The 12,564-nt window shown below is 38.3% G+C and overlaps 1 protein-coding gene across 5 annotated transcripts in view; it reads right to left on the reverse strand.

The window, feature by feature from the left end:
* Nucleotides 1-12,564, reverse strand: part of Fut8 (fucosyltransferase 8) — a 214,964-nt gene that overhangs the window by 26,973 nt on the left and 175,427 nt on the right. For all 5 annotated transcript variants that reach the window (XM_052185600.1, XM_052185602.1, XM_052185599.1 and 2 more), the window contains 2 exons: nt 5,540-5,786; nt 2,940-3,116 (listed from right to left, as the gene is read on the reverse strand). In XM_052185600.1, the coding sequence (XP_052041560.1) occupies nt 2,940-3,116; nt 5,540-5,786 (424 nt within the window). The remainder of the gene's footprint in view (nt 1-2,939; nt 3,117-5,539; nt 5,787-12,564) is intronic.

The following is a 12,564-nucleotide window of genomic DNA, read 5'->3' on the forward strand; positions in this document are numbered from 1 at the left end:
CTCAGCTTTCTTTCTTATAGATCCCAAGACTACCAGCCCAGTGATGGTACCACCCACAAGGGGCCCTCCCCCTTGATCACTAATTGAGAAAATGCCTCACAGTTGGATCTCATGGAGGCACTTCCCCAACTGAAGCTCCTTTCTCTGTGATAACTCCAGCCTGTGTCAAGTTGACACACAAAACCAGCCAGTACAATTTACCAACCTGGAAGTCTCACATCCCCTGATTTCAAAGCTGTGTACACATCTTTGTGTACACATTGCACATCTGCTGTAATCAGAATAATGTAGTTTTGGCATAAAAACAGATACAATGATCAGTAAAATGGAAAACTCCAAAGTATCTATGGTCTAATCCAAGAACATCTGATAGAGAAAGAACAGTTTGTCTAATAAATATTAGGAATACTGGATATCCACAGATAGAAAAATGAAAATAGATCCCCATCTTATCACAAGTTGAAAACAAAAAACTAATTCAAAATGGATAAAAGATTTCAGTGTAGTTTGGAGACTTCAAACTATTTCAATGACACCCTGAGAGAGTTCTGTGAAACTGGTTTAAGCAACGATATTATAGGCAAGACTCTAAAACCATAAGTAACAAAAGAAAAAAACAGCAAGTAGGATTTCTTCAAACTAAAATATTCCTGCAAAGCAAACACACTGTAGAGGCAATCACATACTGGGGAAATGTGCACATGTCATGTATTTGATAAGGATTAATTTCTAAACTATATATGGAAAAGAATATGAAAAGTGTTTATCATTTCTGAGCACCAGGAAAATGCAAATTAAAACCATAAGGTGTTATCATCTTGCACCCTTCAGAATGGCTGTTAACAAAAAGACAGAGAGTACTAAGTGTCACTCAGGCTGTGGCACAAAGGAATCCTTGATACACTGTGGGGTCAGTATAAACAAATATTACCTTAAAGGATGGAATTGGCTCAAAACTAAAAAAACAGAACTACCACATGATCCTGTAATCCTATATACAATGTAACTGAAGTCAACACCAAAGAAATCCCTCTCTACTCTTCATCTTCATTTCAGGAGCCAAGATATGGAAGCACCTTAGTTGCCCACCAATCTTGCAATCTCTCAATCTCTGTCTCTCTGTCTCTGTATCCCTCCCCCCCAACACACACAATATGTTGGTGAAGTGATAGGTGTTAATCAGTTTGACTACTTCTACAATGTATATATTGCTTAAAGGATCATGCTGCATCCCACAAACATACAGAGTTGTTAGAAATAAATAAGCAAGTAGACTTAAGTGACCTAGAAGATAGATTAAATGTTGTATTAAGTGAAAAACAAGTTCAAATTACACTGAATTGTAAGTGCTTGCCTGGCATGTGCAAGCAGCCCTGGATTTAATTTCTAACACCAGAGAAACTGGATATGGTAGCATGGGCTTATAATTCTAGTACTGGGTGTAGAGTTGGGGGGATAGAAGCAGAAAAATCAGAAGTTCAAAGTCATCCTCAGTTATATGGTGAGTTTGAGGTAAGCCTGGGCCACATGAGACTCCATCTCAAAAATCAGAACCAAAAATGTGACTATACAAATTTCTGAAAGGAAAATGTCATTATTTAAATAATGGCTGTCACTGGGTATTGGGATTGTGGGTAGTACTTTTCCTTTATTCTTATATTTACAAACTTCTATATCTTCTAAAGGACACAAATTACTTTGCCAATCAAGGGAAGAAAAAAGTTGTGATGCATTCAATAATAAGTCAAAGAGTAGACAAAATTAATATCCTTTCTTTAACCAACTTACAAATCATGTCTAGTGTTTTAAAATGAATGAACACTGTATATCTGAATTGAAAACTGCTTTAGAAGTTTTGCTCAGAGGTCACTTAATGTATAGCTCTTATATTAATTTAGTTTTATATTTGACTGATGAGTTTCTTGGCTATGTATACTCAACCACTTGAGGAAACAGCTGCATTTTAGGCTTTATTCTAAATGTTTCTTTTTCCTACCCACCACTAACAGAAAAAAAGAGAGAAAGACCAAGGAGTATATTAAATAGGAAAATAGTTTAAACAATTAACTGTTGACAAAATGTTTTAAAATGGACCACATTTAAATAAACAATTCAGCATTTACTGGGCCTATACCAGAGCTAGGTATTGCATCAAAAGTATATATAATGTACTGAAGGAGACAGGGGTGTACACATATTCAACCACATCACAAGAGCACGCTATGGAGAGATACATCCTATTCAAAGCTTAGAGATGATTTCTAGAAGGGTATCTGAGCAAAGCTAAGACTGTATTTTTCTCTATTCCTCTACTTTCATATATATCTAATGTATATTTTACTTATTTTATTGACCCAGATCATCTGAGAAGAAATTTACAATTTGGATCAAGGTTTGTCTGTGTGCTTCTTAATATTCTGCTAACCCTACAGCAGTACTATTCACACCATATTCTTGTTGTCTCTTCCATCCCTAGGATGGGAATTCCTTAACAACAGAGTATATTGTGGCTCTATGGCGACTACCTACACACTAAGAAAAGAAGCATCAGAGTGAAATGGACCTCACCAGCATTTTAATCTGCAATGTTCCAGTCTTCAGAACTGTGAGACATACACTGTCATTTAAGACCCAGTCTATGAAATTTTGTTTATGGCAAATTCAGTGTGTTAAAACAGATTTTGGTAATGAGTTTGATGATGATTGCTGGTGATGCTACACAAATTGGTAGTTTAATTTACTTTTGATTTCTTATTACAGTACATTAGCTGTGGCAAAAAAATGTGGCTTGTTTAGATTAAGACTTGTACAAGTATGTAGTCTTTTAATTTTGGAACCTATTACTTAGCAACAAGAAGAATCACAAGTTCCTAGATTAAGGATTCTTTTCAACTAAAAGAAATTATCCCACTACCGAGCCACAAGTTGGTCTAACTTACTTTGTCTTTGCCTCCTTTAACAAAGTAGGGTCATCAGTAGCCAGATAGACTCTTTTTTTATCCACTTGCATTCTGCGTGCAAGAAGCTGAAAATGTTCTTCAACGTGTACCATGTACTCCTCGATGGGATGGAAGGCTGCTTCTGTTCCCACTTTGTCTGTACGTCTGACATGGACTCTGGGAAGAGGTAGAGAGCATGCTGGTAATGACTGGCACTCAATTAGTACCCTTAGTCACAGTAGCACTAAAATATTAAACCATTTTTTCATTTATCCTCACCATTAGAAAATATAAAATATAAAATCATTTTGCAACATTTCACAAATACTTTAATATACTTTGCATACTGAACAGTACAGGGCAATATGAAAGGCAAGCAAAGGTCTTGAGTCATACCTTTCCACAGAAAAAGCAACTGGCATATCAAGAATATATGGGAGCCTGGAAGCAAGATACCCCCCAATTCTCCATTAAAAAAATAGATTTAAGTTTTAAAACAAATTTAAGTTCTAAGGTTTTTGAGACTAAAATCATAACCAGATTCACAGCTTAAAGATACTGCTTGTAACATTTTGATGCCAAGGCTTAGCTAATATTTTTTTCTTTCATTTTACCCTGTACAGTTACTTCAACTTCAGTTCATTGAATTTAAAGTCATCTAAGGAAACAAAGACCCATGTGAACTTTTCCTACAGTTAAGACAGGCAAGCCTTTAAAAGATATTGGCTATATTATGTTCATGAAGCCATTCCAGCCTTGTGTGTGTGTGTGTGTGTGTGTGTGTGTTTGTTCTTTATCAAATGCAAACAAAAACAGATCTCATTTGTTACTAAGGAAACACCTTACAATGTTATTAAATGAGGGACTGCATGAGAGTTGGAGACCACTGGGGCAATGGTCATCCTCAGGCTGTTGTTTTCTTTAAATCCCAAACTATACTCCAGATATGGATTTGATCACAGGAATATCTATTCTGTCATCTTTTCTTTCCTACATTCTTCTTAATCACTGTTTCTCTCAGGAGATTGGACTTATTTTGTGTGCTCTGTACAGATGAAGTGGGGCAGGGAGAATTCGCTACTCTGAATTTCAATGATGCCTCAGGGATGAATACAACTTAATATTCTGATTTCACTATGAACTTCCTTTAGCACTAACATTTAGAATAGGGGTCAGTAATTACATATAAAGATTAAGAGATGAAGAAAGATGTGGAGTAGGAAATATGAAAATAAAACAGAGTCCTGAGAGTCTCTCACCTCCCAGGTCTCTGGTGCATTCAGGAGGGTCTCCTCAACCTCCTACCTCCCGAGGTTGCCTGTTTCCATTCTTTCTGCTGCCCTCAGAGATTCAGTCCTTTACCCTCACCCAGTACCTGATCATGTTCTCTCAGCCCCCATCCCTTCTCCCTTCCAGGTTCCTCCCTCCCCCACCTTGTAATTGTTTTCTTCTACCTCCCAAGTAGGACTGAGACATCCTTATCCTCACTTGGGCCCTTCATCCTGTTGACCCTTTTCATCTGTGGACTGTATCTGGGGTATTCTGTACTTTTTTCTTTTGGCTAATATCCACTTATTAGTGAGCACATACCACACATGTCCTTTTGGGTCTGAGTCACCTCACTCAGGATGATATTTTCTAGTTCCATCCATTTGCCTGCAATGCCCAACAGTAGGGAGAGGGAACTTATAGAGCCCACCTCTAGCAGGAAGACGGCATCAAGTGAAGGAGGTGTTTGCCATCCCATAGTCAAAACTCTTACCCATAATTGTTCCTATCTGAAAGAACTACAGATATGGAAATGGAGAGAAGCCTGAGAAAAAGAAGGTCCAGCCACAGGCCCAAAGTGGGATCCAGCTCAAGGGGAGGTTCCAAGGCCTGACACTATTACTGAGGCTATGGAGCATTCACAAAAAGGGACCTATCATGATTGCATTCTGGAAGACCCAACAAACAGCTGAAAGTTAGATGCAATATTTGCACTCAACTGGAAGACCCAACAAGCAGCTAAAAGATTCAGATGCAGATATTTGCACTCAACCAAGAGACAGAAGCTACTGACCCCTGTGGTTGAATTAGGGAAAGGCTGAAAGAAACTGAGGAGGAGGGTGACCCTGTAGGAGGACCAGCAGTTTCAATTAACCTGGACCCCGAGATCCCTCAAACACTGGACCACCAACCAGACAGCTACACCAGCTGAAATGAGGTCCCTTCACATATATAGCAAAGGACTGCCGGGTCTGTGTTCAATTAGAGATGATGCACCTAACCCTCAAGAGACTGGAGGTCCCAGGGAGTTTAGAGGTCAGGTGGGGTGGAGGTAGGGAGGGGGTAGAGGGAATAAAATCTGGAGTGCAAGTAAATAAATAAATGCTAAAAAAAACCCCAAAACAAACAAAGAGTTCCATAGAACCAAGAGGGAGAGACAAAGGAAGAGGATCTGAGCTAGAAGGACACCAGGGAGAGCAGTCTCTAGGGTCGGGAACCTTTGTTCTCTAGTGGAACCATGACTATTAAATTATATAAAATTTACAGTAAAAGGCAAACACATACAACTACTGCTATATATTATTGTTTGAGAGAGGAAAATAGAGTCTTACCCAATAACTGGATGTTTGAAGCCAAGCTTCTTGGTGGCTTCTTCTATTTCCTTTTCCAGCCAAGGTTGTGGACGAATCAAATATTTGACAAACTGGGACACCCACCACACTGCAGGGTCACCATGGACTCTTAGGAGTCGATCTGCAAGGTCTTCTGGGACAGCCAGTGGTAAGTAAGGAGGCCGAGGATGGAGGCTGTCTACAATGGGGAGCTCGACCACTTGAATGTTTTTGTCATTCACTTCACCTAAGGGAACATCACAATATATTGTGACTACACTACACTTCTCACACATTTACCATGCAGCCGAACTCACTTGGAGTACTACCACCTTCATAGCAACTCTAAGGAAATATGTTTTTTTACTTTACAGTGGAAGTAAAAAAATTTGTCTACAGTAGCAGAGCAAAAGTGACAGAGCTGAGCATGCCTCTCAAGTGTGAGGCCTTTCTAACAATTCTACCACCCTGTCACATTATCACCTAATACTGCAAGTTAAGACAGTAACCAGCATCCAAAATATTTGTCAACCACATGGTTAACAGATATGATGTTACTAAGTTCATGTTTCCTGTTCCTTTCTTTTGTTATTATAAACTAAGTATCCTTGAACTTCTAGTGTGTTATTATAGTTAATGGTCCTTGCATTTCTTTTATAACAGACACTAAAATAACAAAGGATTACAATTATAAATCAAGCCATCTGTATCTCTTGCAGAAAAACAATAGACAACTAAAATATATTTTTCTTGGTTAAGTTAGACTTAGCATATATTCAATTATGATGATAACAGAAACTTGTTCTTACTTATCTCAATAGTAAAGTTCAGAGATTAAGTAATCATTTTTACAGAAGATGTCTGCTTTTAAAATTCGTCATTGCTACTTTGTACTTCTAAATTTATAATGCAGTGATAAAAACCCCACAATTGATAGCAGCCTCAGATTTTACACACTGAAGATTATCCAGCAGTGAGTAGAAAATATTACACAGAAAAACTACTGTTATAACTTTAATAACAGAAAATATTAGCATAAATATACAAAACAACCCCAGTTAAGATATTGTCATAATCACAAGATAATTAAAGAAACAATATGCTTGGAAAGAATAAGCCTATAAAGTGTATCCACCAATATGAAACATAGCCTATTTTTCTCTCTCTCTGTATATACATACATAGATACATACATATACACACACACATATTTGGAACATCTAGTAAAGCTAACTGCACAGGTATTTTAAAATCAGTTTAGTATAGTTAAGACTTAAAATTTTGGTAATATTCTATGTCTCTGCTATGCAAAATCATTTCAAGAATTTAAGAACAAAGTTATATTTGTAGTATGAATGAATGAATGGTAATTTAACATCACCACTGTAGTTCATCTAGTATACCAGCTAAGAAAGCACTGGTACCCTTTTCAGAGGTACTGCAAGTAAGAGTGAGTGTGAGGGAGAAGAACAAGATGCCCTTTAAATTAAGCTGCACCAGTCTCCCTTAAGGTGAGGAAATTAGTGGTGCTTTCCCTGATATGGAAACGATCAGAAGCAAGACACAAATAAAAGGAAAATAGAGAATGAAAGAGGAAGGGAAAGATGGTTATTTTTAGTAAGAGAGAGAGAGAGAGAGAGAGAGAGAGAGAGAGAGAGAGAGAGAGAGAGAGAGAGAGAGAGAGAGAGAGAGAAGGAAGGAAAGGAAGGAAAGGAAGGAAAGGAAGGAAAGGAAGGAAAGGAAGGAAAGGAAGGAAGGAAGGTATTCATGGCATTGGGCAGAGTGCATGCTTATAATCTCAGCACTTAAACAGTTCGGACAGAGGATCCTGAGTTCAAAGCCAGCATGAGCTACAAAGTAAGATGTCTTTAAAAGGCATCACCATTGTGCTCAGTGGAAGAAGAAATAAAGGGAGAAAATAGAAAATAAAGAAAGCAGCAGCAAACGCTTTCATGCATACCTATAAACATATATACCTACACAAAAGCAGAATTAATAGTGTTGTCCTTTGTTACTTCTTCCTAACAAGGCTATTCTAAATGTTCAGTCTACACAGCTCAAATTTCACTTGTAAGAATACATGATTCTCTGATGGCACTGAGTCCTCAATTTCTTTATCATTAGCAATAGTGACAACCTTCAGAAATGCAATGAAAATATCTTCCAGCTAAAGAAGTATAGTTCCATTGATTCTTTGTCCTTACCTTCATTAACTCATTAACTTGTTTAAGTATTTGTGGAACTATATTCAACTATTTGAGTAACACTATAAACCAAACACTGTAGTACTCACAATATAAAATGACATGCTCCACCAAGCAAAAACTACATGATTTCCACTGCAAAACCTCACTTAGATTGGGCAGTTTACAGTACAAGAGAAATAAAACATCCCCACTAGCAAGTGTGCTTTCAAAAACTGTCTAGCAAAATGTCAAAAAAATGTATTTCTATTTACTACTAGCAAGAATTAAAACTTTAGTTTCTTCAGTCATCACACACACACACACACACACACACACACACACACACACAGATAAGTTTCAAATGAGTGTATTAGTCATAATGAACATCCACTGAAATTCAAGCCATGTCACTAAATTTCATGTGGGAGATATTGCTGACTGGTAGTTCTGACCCCAACTGGTCAAGTTTCTGTTAGAGGGAGATTAATCAGACATGGTTTATTAATTTATGAATTAGGTTTTCAAGCATGAGAATTACCCGCCCCTTATATCTCTCTGCATTGTATGCAATATGGCTAAGTGTAGGTTGCATGTAAATGTTATGCAATTGAAAACAAGAGGCTCAAACATTCACGGATATGAGAATTTTGTTATCTCCTGCAGCCCAAGGGGACTGTACATTATCATCAACCGTGGTCAACCAGCAATATATCACTAAAACTTTATCTTCCAATGTAAGTAAAACTTTGTCCTCTTTCATAACAGCTGCCCTTCCTTCTTCCCTCAGCTCCTAGACACCACCTTCTGTTGTACTTTTTTGTAGGTCCTACATATAAATGAGATCCTATGTATCTTTCTACTCCTGAATTATTTCAATGTAAGAATTAATAAATTCAATAAACTTGTACAAATTAGTTACACTTTTAAATATTATCAACAAACTATTTGAAAAGAAATCTAAAAAATGATCTTATTTGCAATAGCACAAAAATATTAAAAAACTTAAGAATTTTAAAAATTATTTTATCCACTTTACATCCCAATATCAGTTTACCCTCTCCTTTCAGTCCCCCTTCTCCTGGGTCCTTTCCTATTTTCCATTCCCTTTTCCTCTGAGAAGGGGGAGCCTCCCTTACTACCCCTCCCACCTCTAGCCCCTCACCTCCCCCACATCAGTCACTGCTGGATTTAGGTACATCCTCTCTCTCATTGAGCCCAGACAAGGTTGCATTTAAATAATTTGATGAAATATCTAAATAGTGAAATTATAAAATAATGAAAGAAACTGAGGACACAAATAAATGGAAATATGGCCCATGTACACAGGCTAGAAAAATTAATGTTAAAATATTTATAGTACCCAAAGTGATTTACAGCAATGTATTCCATATCTCAATTCTAAAGTCATTTTTCAAAGAAATAGAAAAACACAATTTGTATGCAACTACTATACAAATACCCTAAATAGCCAAAGCAATCTTCAAAAGGAAGGGCAGGAGCTAGAGATATTGCAGTTAGATTTTACAATGTATCACAAAGCTTCTGCAATCAAAGCACAATGGCGCTGGCAGAAAAACAGACACAATGACCAAAGAAAGTCAAGGGCTTACAACAGTTGATCTAAGTCAATGTACCAAGTACATAGGTGTTTTTCCTATAAATGATATTAAGAAAAATAGATATTAACATGCAGGAAAGTGAAAATGGACTCACAATGCATAAAGACAAATATAAAATCAGAAACAATAAAGCTGTAAGAAAACAAAACCAAAAATCCCCCAAACATACAAACAAAATGAAACAAAACAAACAAAAAACCAGGAAAGACTCCACAATGTTGGCTGGGGCAATGATTTCGTGAATAAGACTCTCAAGCCACAGGCAACTAAAACGCTTCTTCTGCACAGCCAAGCCAATAACTTGGTGAAGAGACAACCTGAACATTAAGTTGCAAATGAATACACAGAATTCAAACACAGAAAAGTATGGAAAAAGTTAGTCTAATTTTTAAATAAAGAAGGCAAAGATCTAAGCAGACATTTCTGAAAAGAAGTATAAATAGACAAGAATAAGGAAAAATGTTTGCTATATCAATCAACAATAAAGTCCAAATCAAAATTACATTCGGATGGTTGTCAGCGAAAACACAGAGGATTAATATACATTATTAAACTCATATTAATATACATTATCAAAGTTGTGGAGAAGGCACATGTGTGCCTGTGTTCACTCCTCTGGCCATAGGCCCACTCATGTAGACAATCCCTAATTAAGACTGTCTTGCAGGTGATTCTAGATTGGGTGAAGTTGACAGTTAAAGTTAACCATCACACCCTTAATTTAAAAAGTCACAGTGAATTGTCCATTTCCCTCCTAAAATAAGGGAGGCACTTCTGGTCAGAAACATGGGATTCACTGCACAGGAGATAATCAGTTGTGACTGTCATAGCTTGGAACATGTTTCCTGTCTGAAACAGCCCTCCTGTGTTCACTCCTCTGGCTGGCTACTATTCTTGAGGCGGCTCCAGGGGAGCCATCCTACCTCCTCTAGGCTGAATAGACTCCTCCCCTCCCTCTCTGGCAGCCTACACCTTTCTTGTCAGCATCAGCTGACTGCTCACCTCTCCAGCTCCACCCCAGTTGCTCCAGGGCAGGGACTAGGACTCATTTGTGTCTGTGTTTGTAGTCTGAGAACAATAGGCCAGGCAGATATTTAACTCATGTCTGTTGAATAAAATCTATTTGCTTTTGTTTAATTTCAGAATTTCAATTCTAAATTTAAATGCAGTTAAAACAGAAATCTGATCAATCTGTTGAAACTTTACTACTTTTTTCTTTTTTCTTTCTTTTTTTAAAAATTGAATATCGTCTTCATTTACATTGCCAATGGTAAAACCTTTCCTAATTTCTCTGGAGGGACTCTGCCATAGCCTTACAAATACAGAAGCAGATGCTGGCAACCAACTATTGGACTGGGCATGGGGTCCCCAATGGAGGAGCTGAAGGGTGGTTCAGAAGAGCTGAAGGTGTTAACAGCCCCATGGGAAGAACAATGATTTCGGCCACTCAGACGCCCCAAGACTCCCAGGGACTGAACCATCAACCAAGGGGCACACATGGTTCCAGCCAAAAATGTGGCAGAGGAAGGCCTTGTTGGGCATCAGTGGGAGGAATGGTCCTTGGTCAGGTAAAGGCTCAACAGAGGCCTGAACAAAGGGAAACCGAGGGGGGGGGGTGGGAGTGTGTCAGGTGGAGGGGTATTTATGTGGAAGCAGGGGGAGGGAGGAGCGGATGGGGGTCTTTGGGGAGGGGGGAAATCGGGAAAGGTTTTAACTTTACTACTTTTCAGAAAGTATACAGAATTAACCTTCCAGCAAAAGAATGTTCTGTATGGTAAATCATAGAGAAGTTGAAAATACCACTTATTTGTAAAAATCAGCCCCAACTAGTCTGTGCTTTATACAACAGACTGCTCATTGTTTCTAGAATGTTGATTGTCTTAATCCTTTACAGGCAACCACAGCTGTTAGGAGTTCTTGAGTATAATGGTCCTGACATACCCAAAACCCATTGTTTTTGCCTGCTCTTCCCAGACCTCTGTCTCTTACAATCTTTTTTTATATATGCTTATTTAGTAAATACATAAAATAGGATTCCACATCCTTTTCAAACATCCTTACTACTAATTCCCCCACCCTCACCCCTTAGGACGGAGTCGTTCTCATGACTCAGAAAACTGAGAAGGGCCAAGACAAGTCTTCAAATTGCTTGAGAAAACCATGGGCTATATATTTTGCTTGAAGGGAAGAGATTATCAGCATCTTTTTAGTATTTGAAAGCTGTCTGCTTTCTAGATTCAAGACTGTAAAATAGGTTTCTTTCACTAACTTATAAGCAAACAGGCAGTAAGGTTCTCGTATTCTCTTTCTGTTACCAGCAGTGGAAGGCACACCCTAATGCTGATGGCTGTAATCCCTGAGTTCTCCCTCAAGAATCTTCATCAGGTCTTGAAGCCCAGATCTTATAAAGCAGAAAAGCATTTCAAGATGAGTCAATGGCTAAGATAAAAAACTTAGGTAACAATACATGTCAGGGAAAATGTAGAGAAAGAGAACATTCCTCCATTGCTGGTAGGATTGCAAACTGGTATGATCACTCTGGAAATCAACCTGGAGGTTCCTCAGAAAATTAGAAATAGATGTACCTGAAGATCCAGGTATACCACTCTTGGGCATATACCTAAAAGATGCCCCACCATGCCACAGGCACACATGCTCCACTATGTTCATAATGGCCTTATTTATGATAGCCAGAAGCTGGAAACAACACAGATGTCCCACAACAGAAAAATGGATACAGAAAATGTGGTTCATTTACACAATGGAATACTATTCAGTTATTAAGAACAAGGATATGATGGGTTTTGCAGGCAAATGGGTGGAACTAGAAAATATCATCCTGAGTGAGGTAACTCAGACCCAAAAGGACACGCATGCTAAGTATTCACTAATAAGTGGATATTAGCCAAAAAAGTACAGCATACCCAGGATACCATCCACAGAACTCAAGGTTAACAAGCTGAAGGGCCCAAGTGAGGATGCTGCAAGCAACCCCACTTGGGAAGGAGAAGAAAGCAATCACCAATAAAAGGTGGATGGAGGTTGGGGGGTTCAAGGAAGGGAGAGATCAGGGTGGGAGAGGAGAAAGGGAGGAGAAAAGAAAAACATGATCAGGTATTGGGGTGGAGCAGACAAGAGTGAAGCCCTGAGGGCCAGCAGAAAGAATGGAAACATGCAACCTAGGGGGGGTGGGAGGGGGGCCCTCTAGAAAGTACCAGAG

This window comes from Apodemus sylvaticus, chromosome 6, assembly GCF_947179515.1.
Source record: "Apodemus sylvaticus chromosome 6, mApoSyl1.1, whole genome shotgun sequence".
Taxonomy (NCBI): domain Eukaryota; kingdom Metazoa; phylum Chordata; class Mammalia; order Rodentia; family Muridae; genus Apodemus; species Apodemus sylvaticus.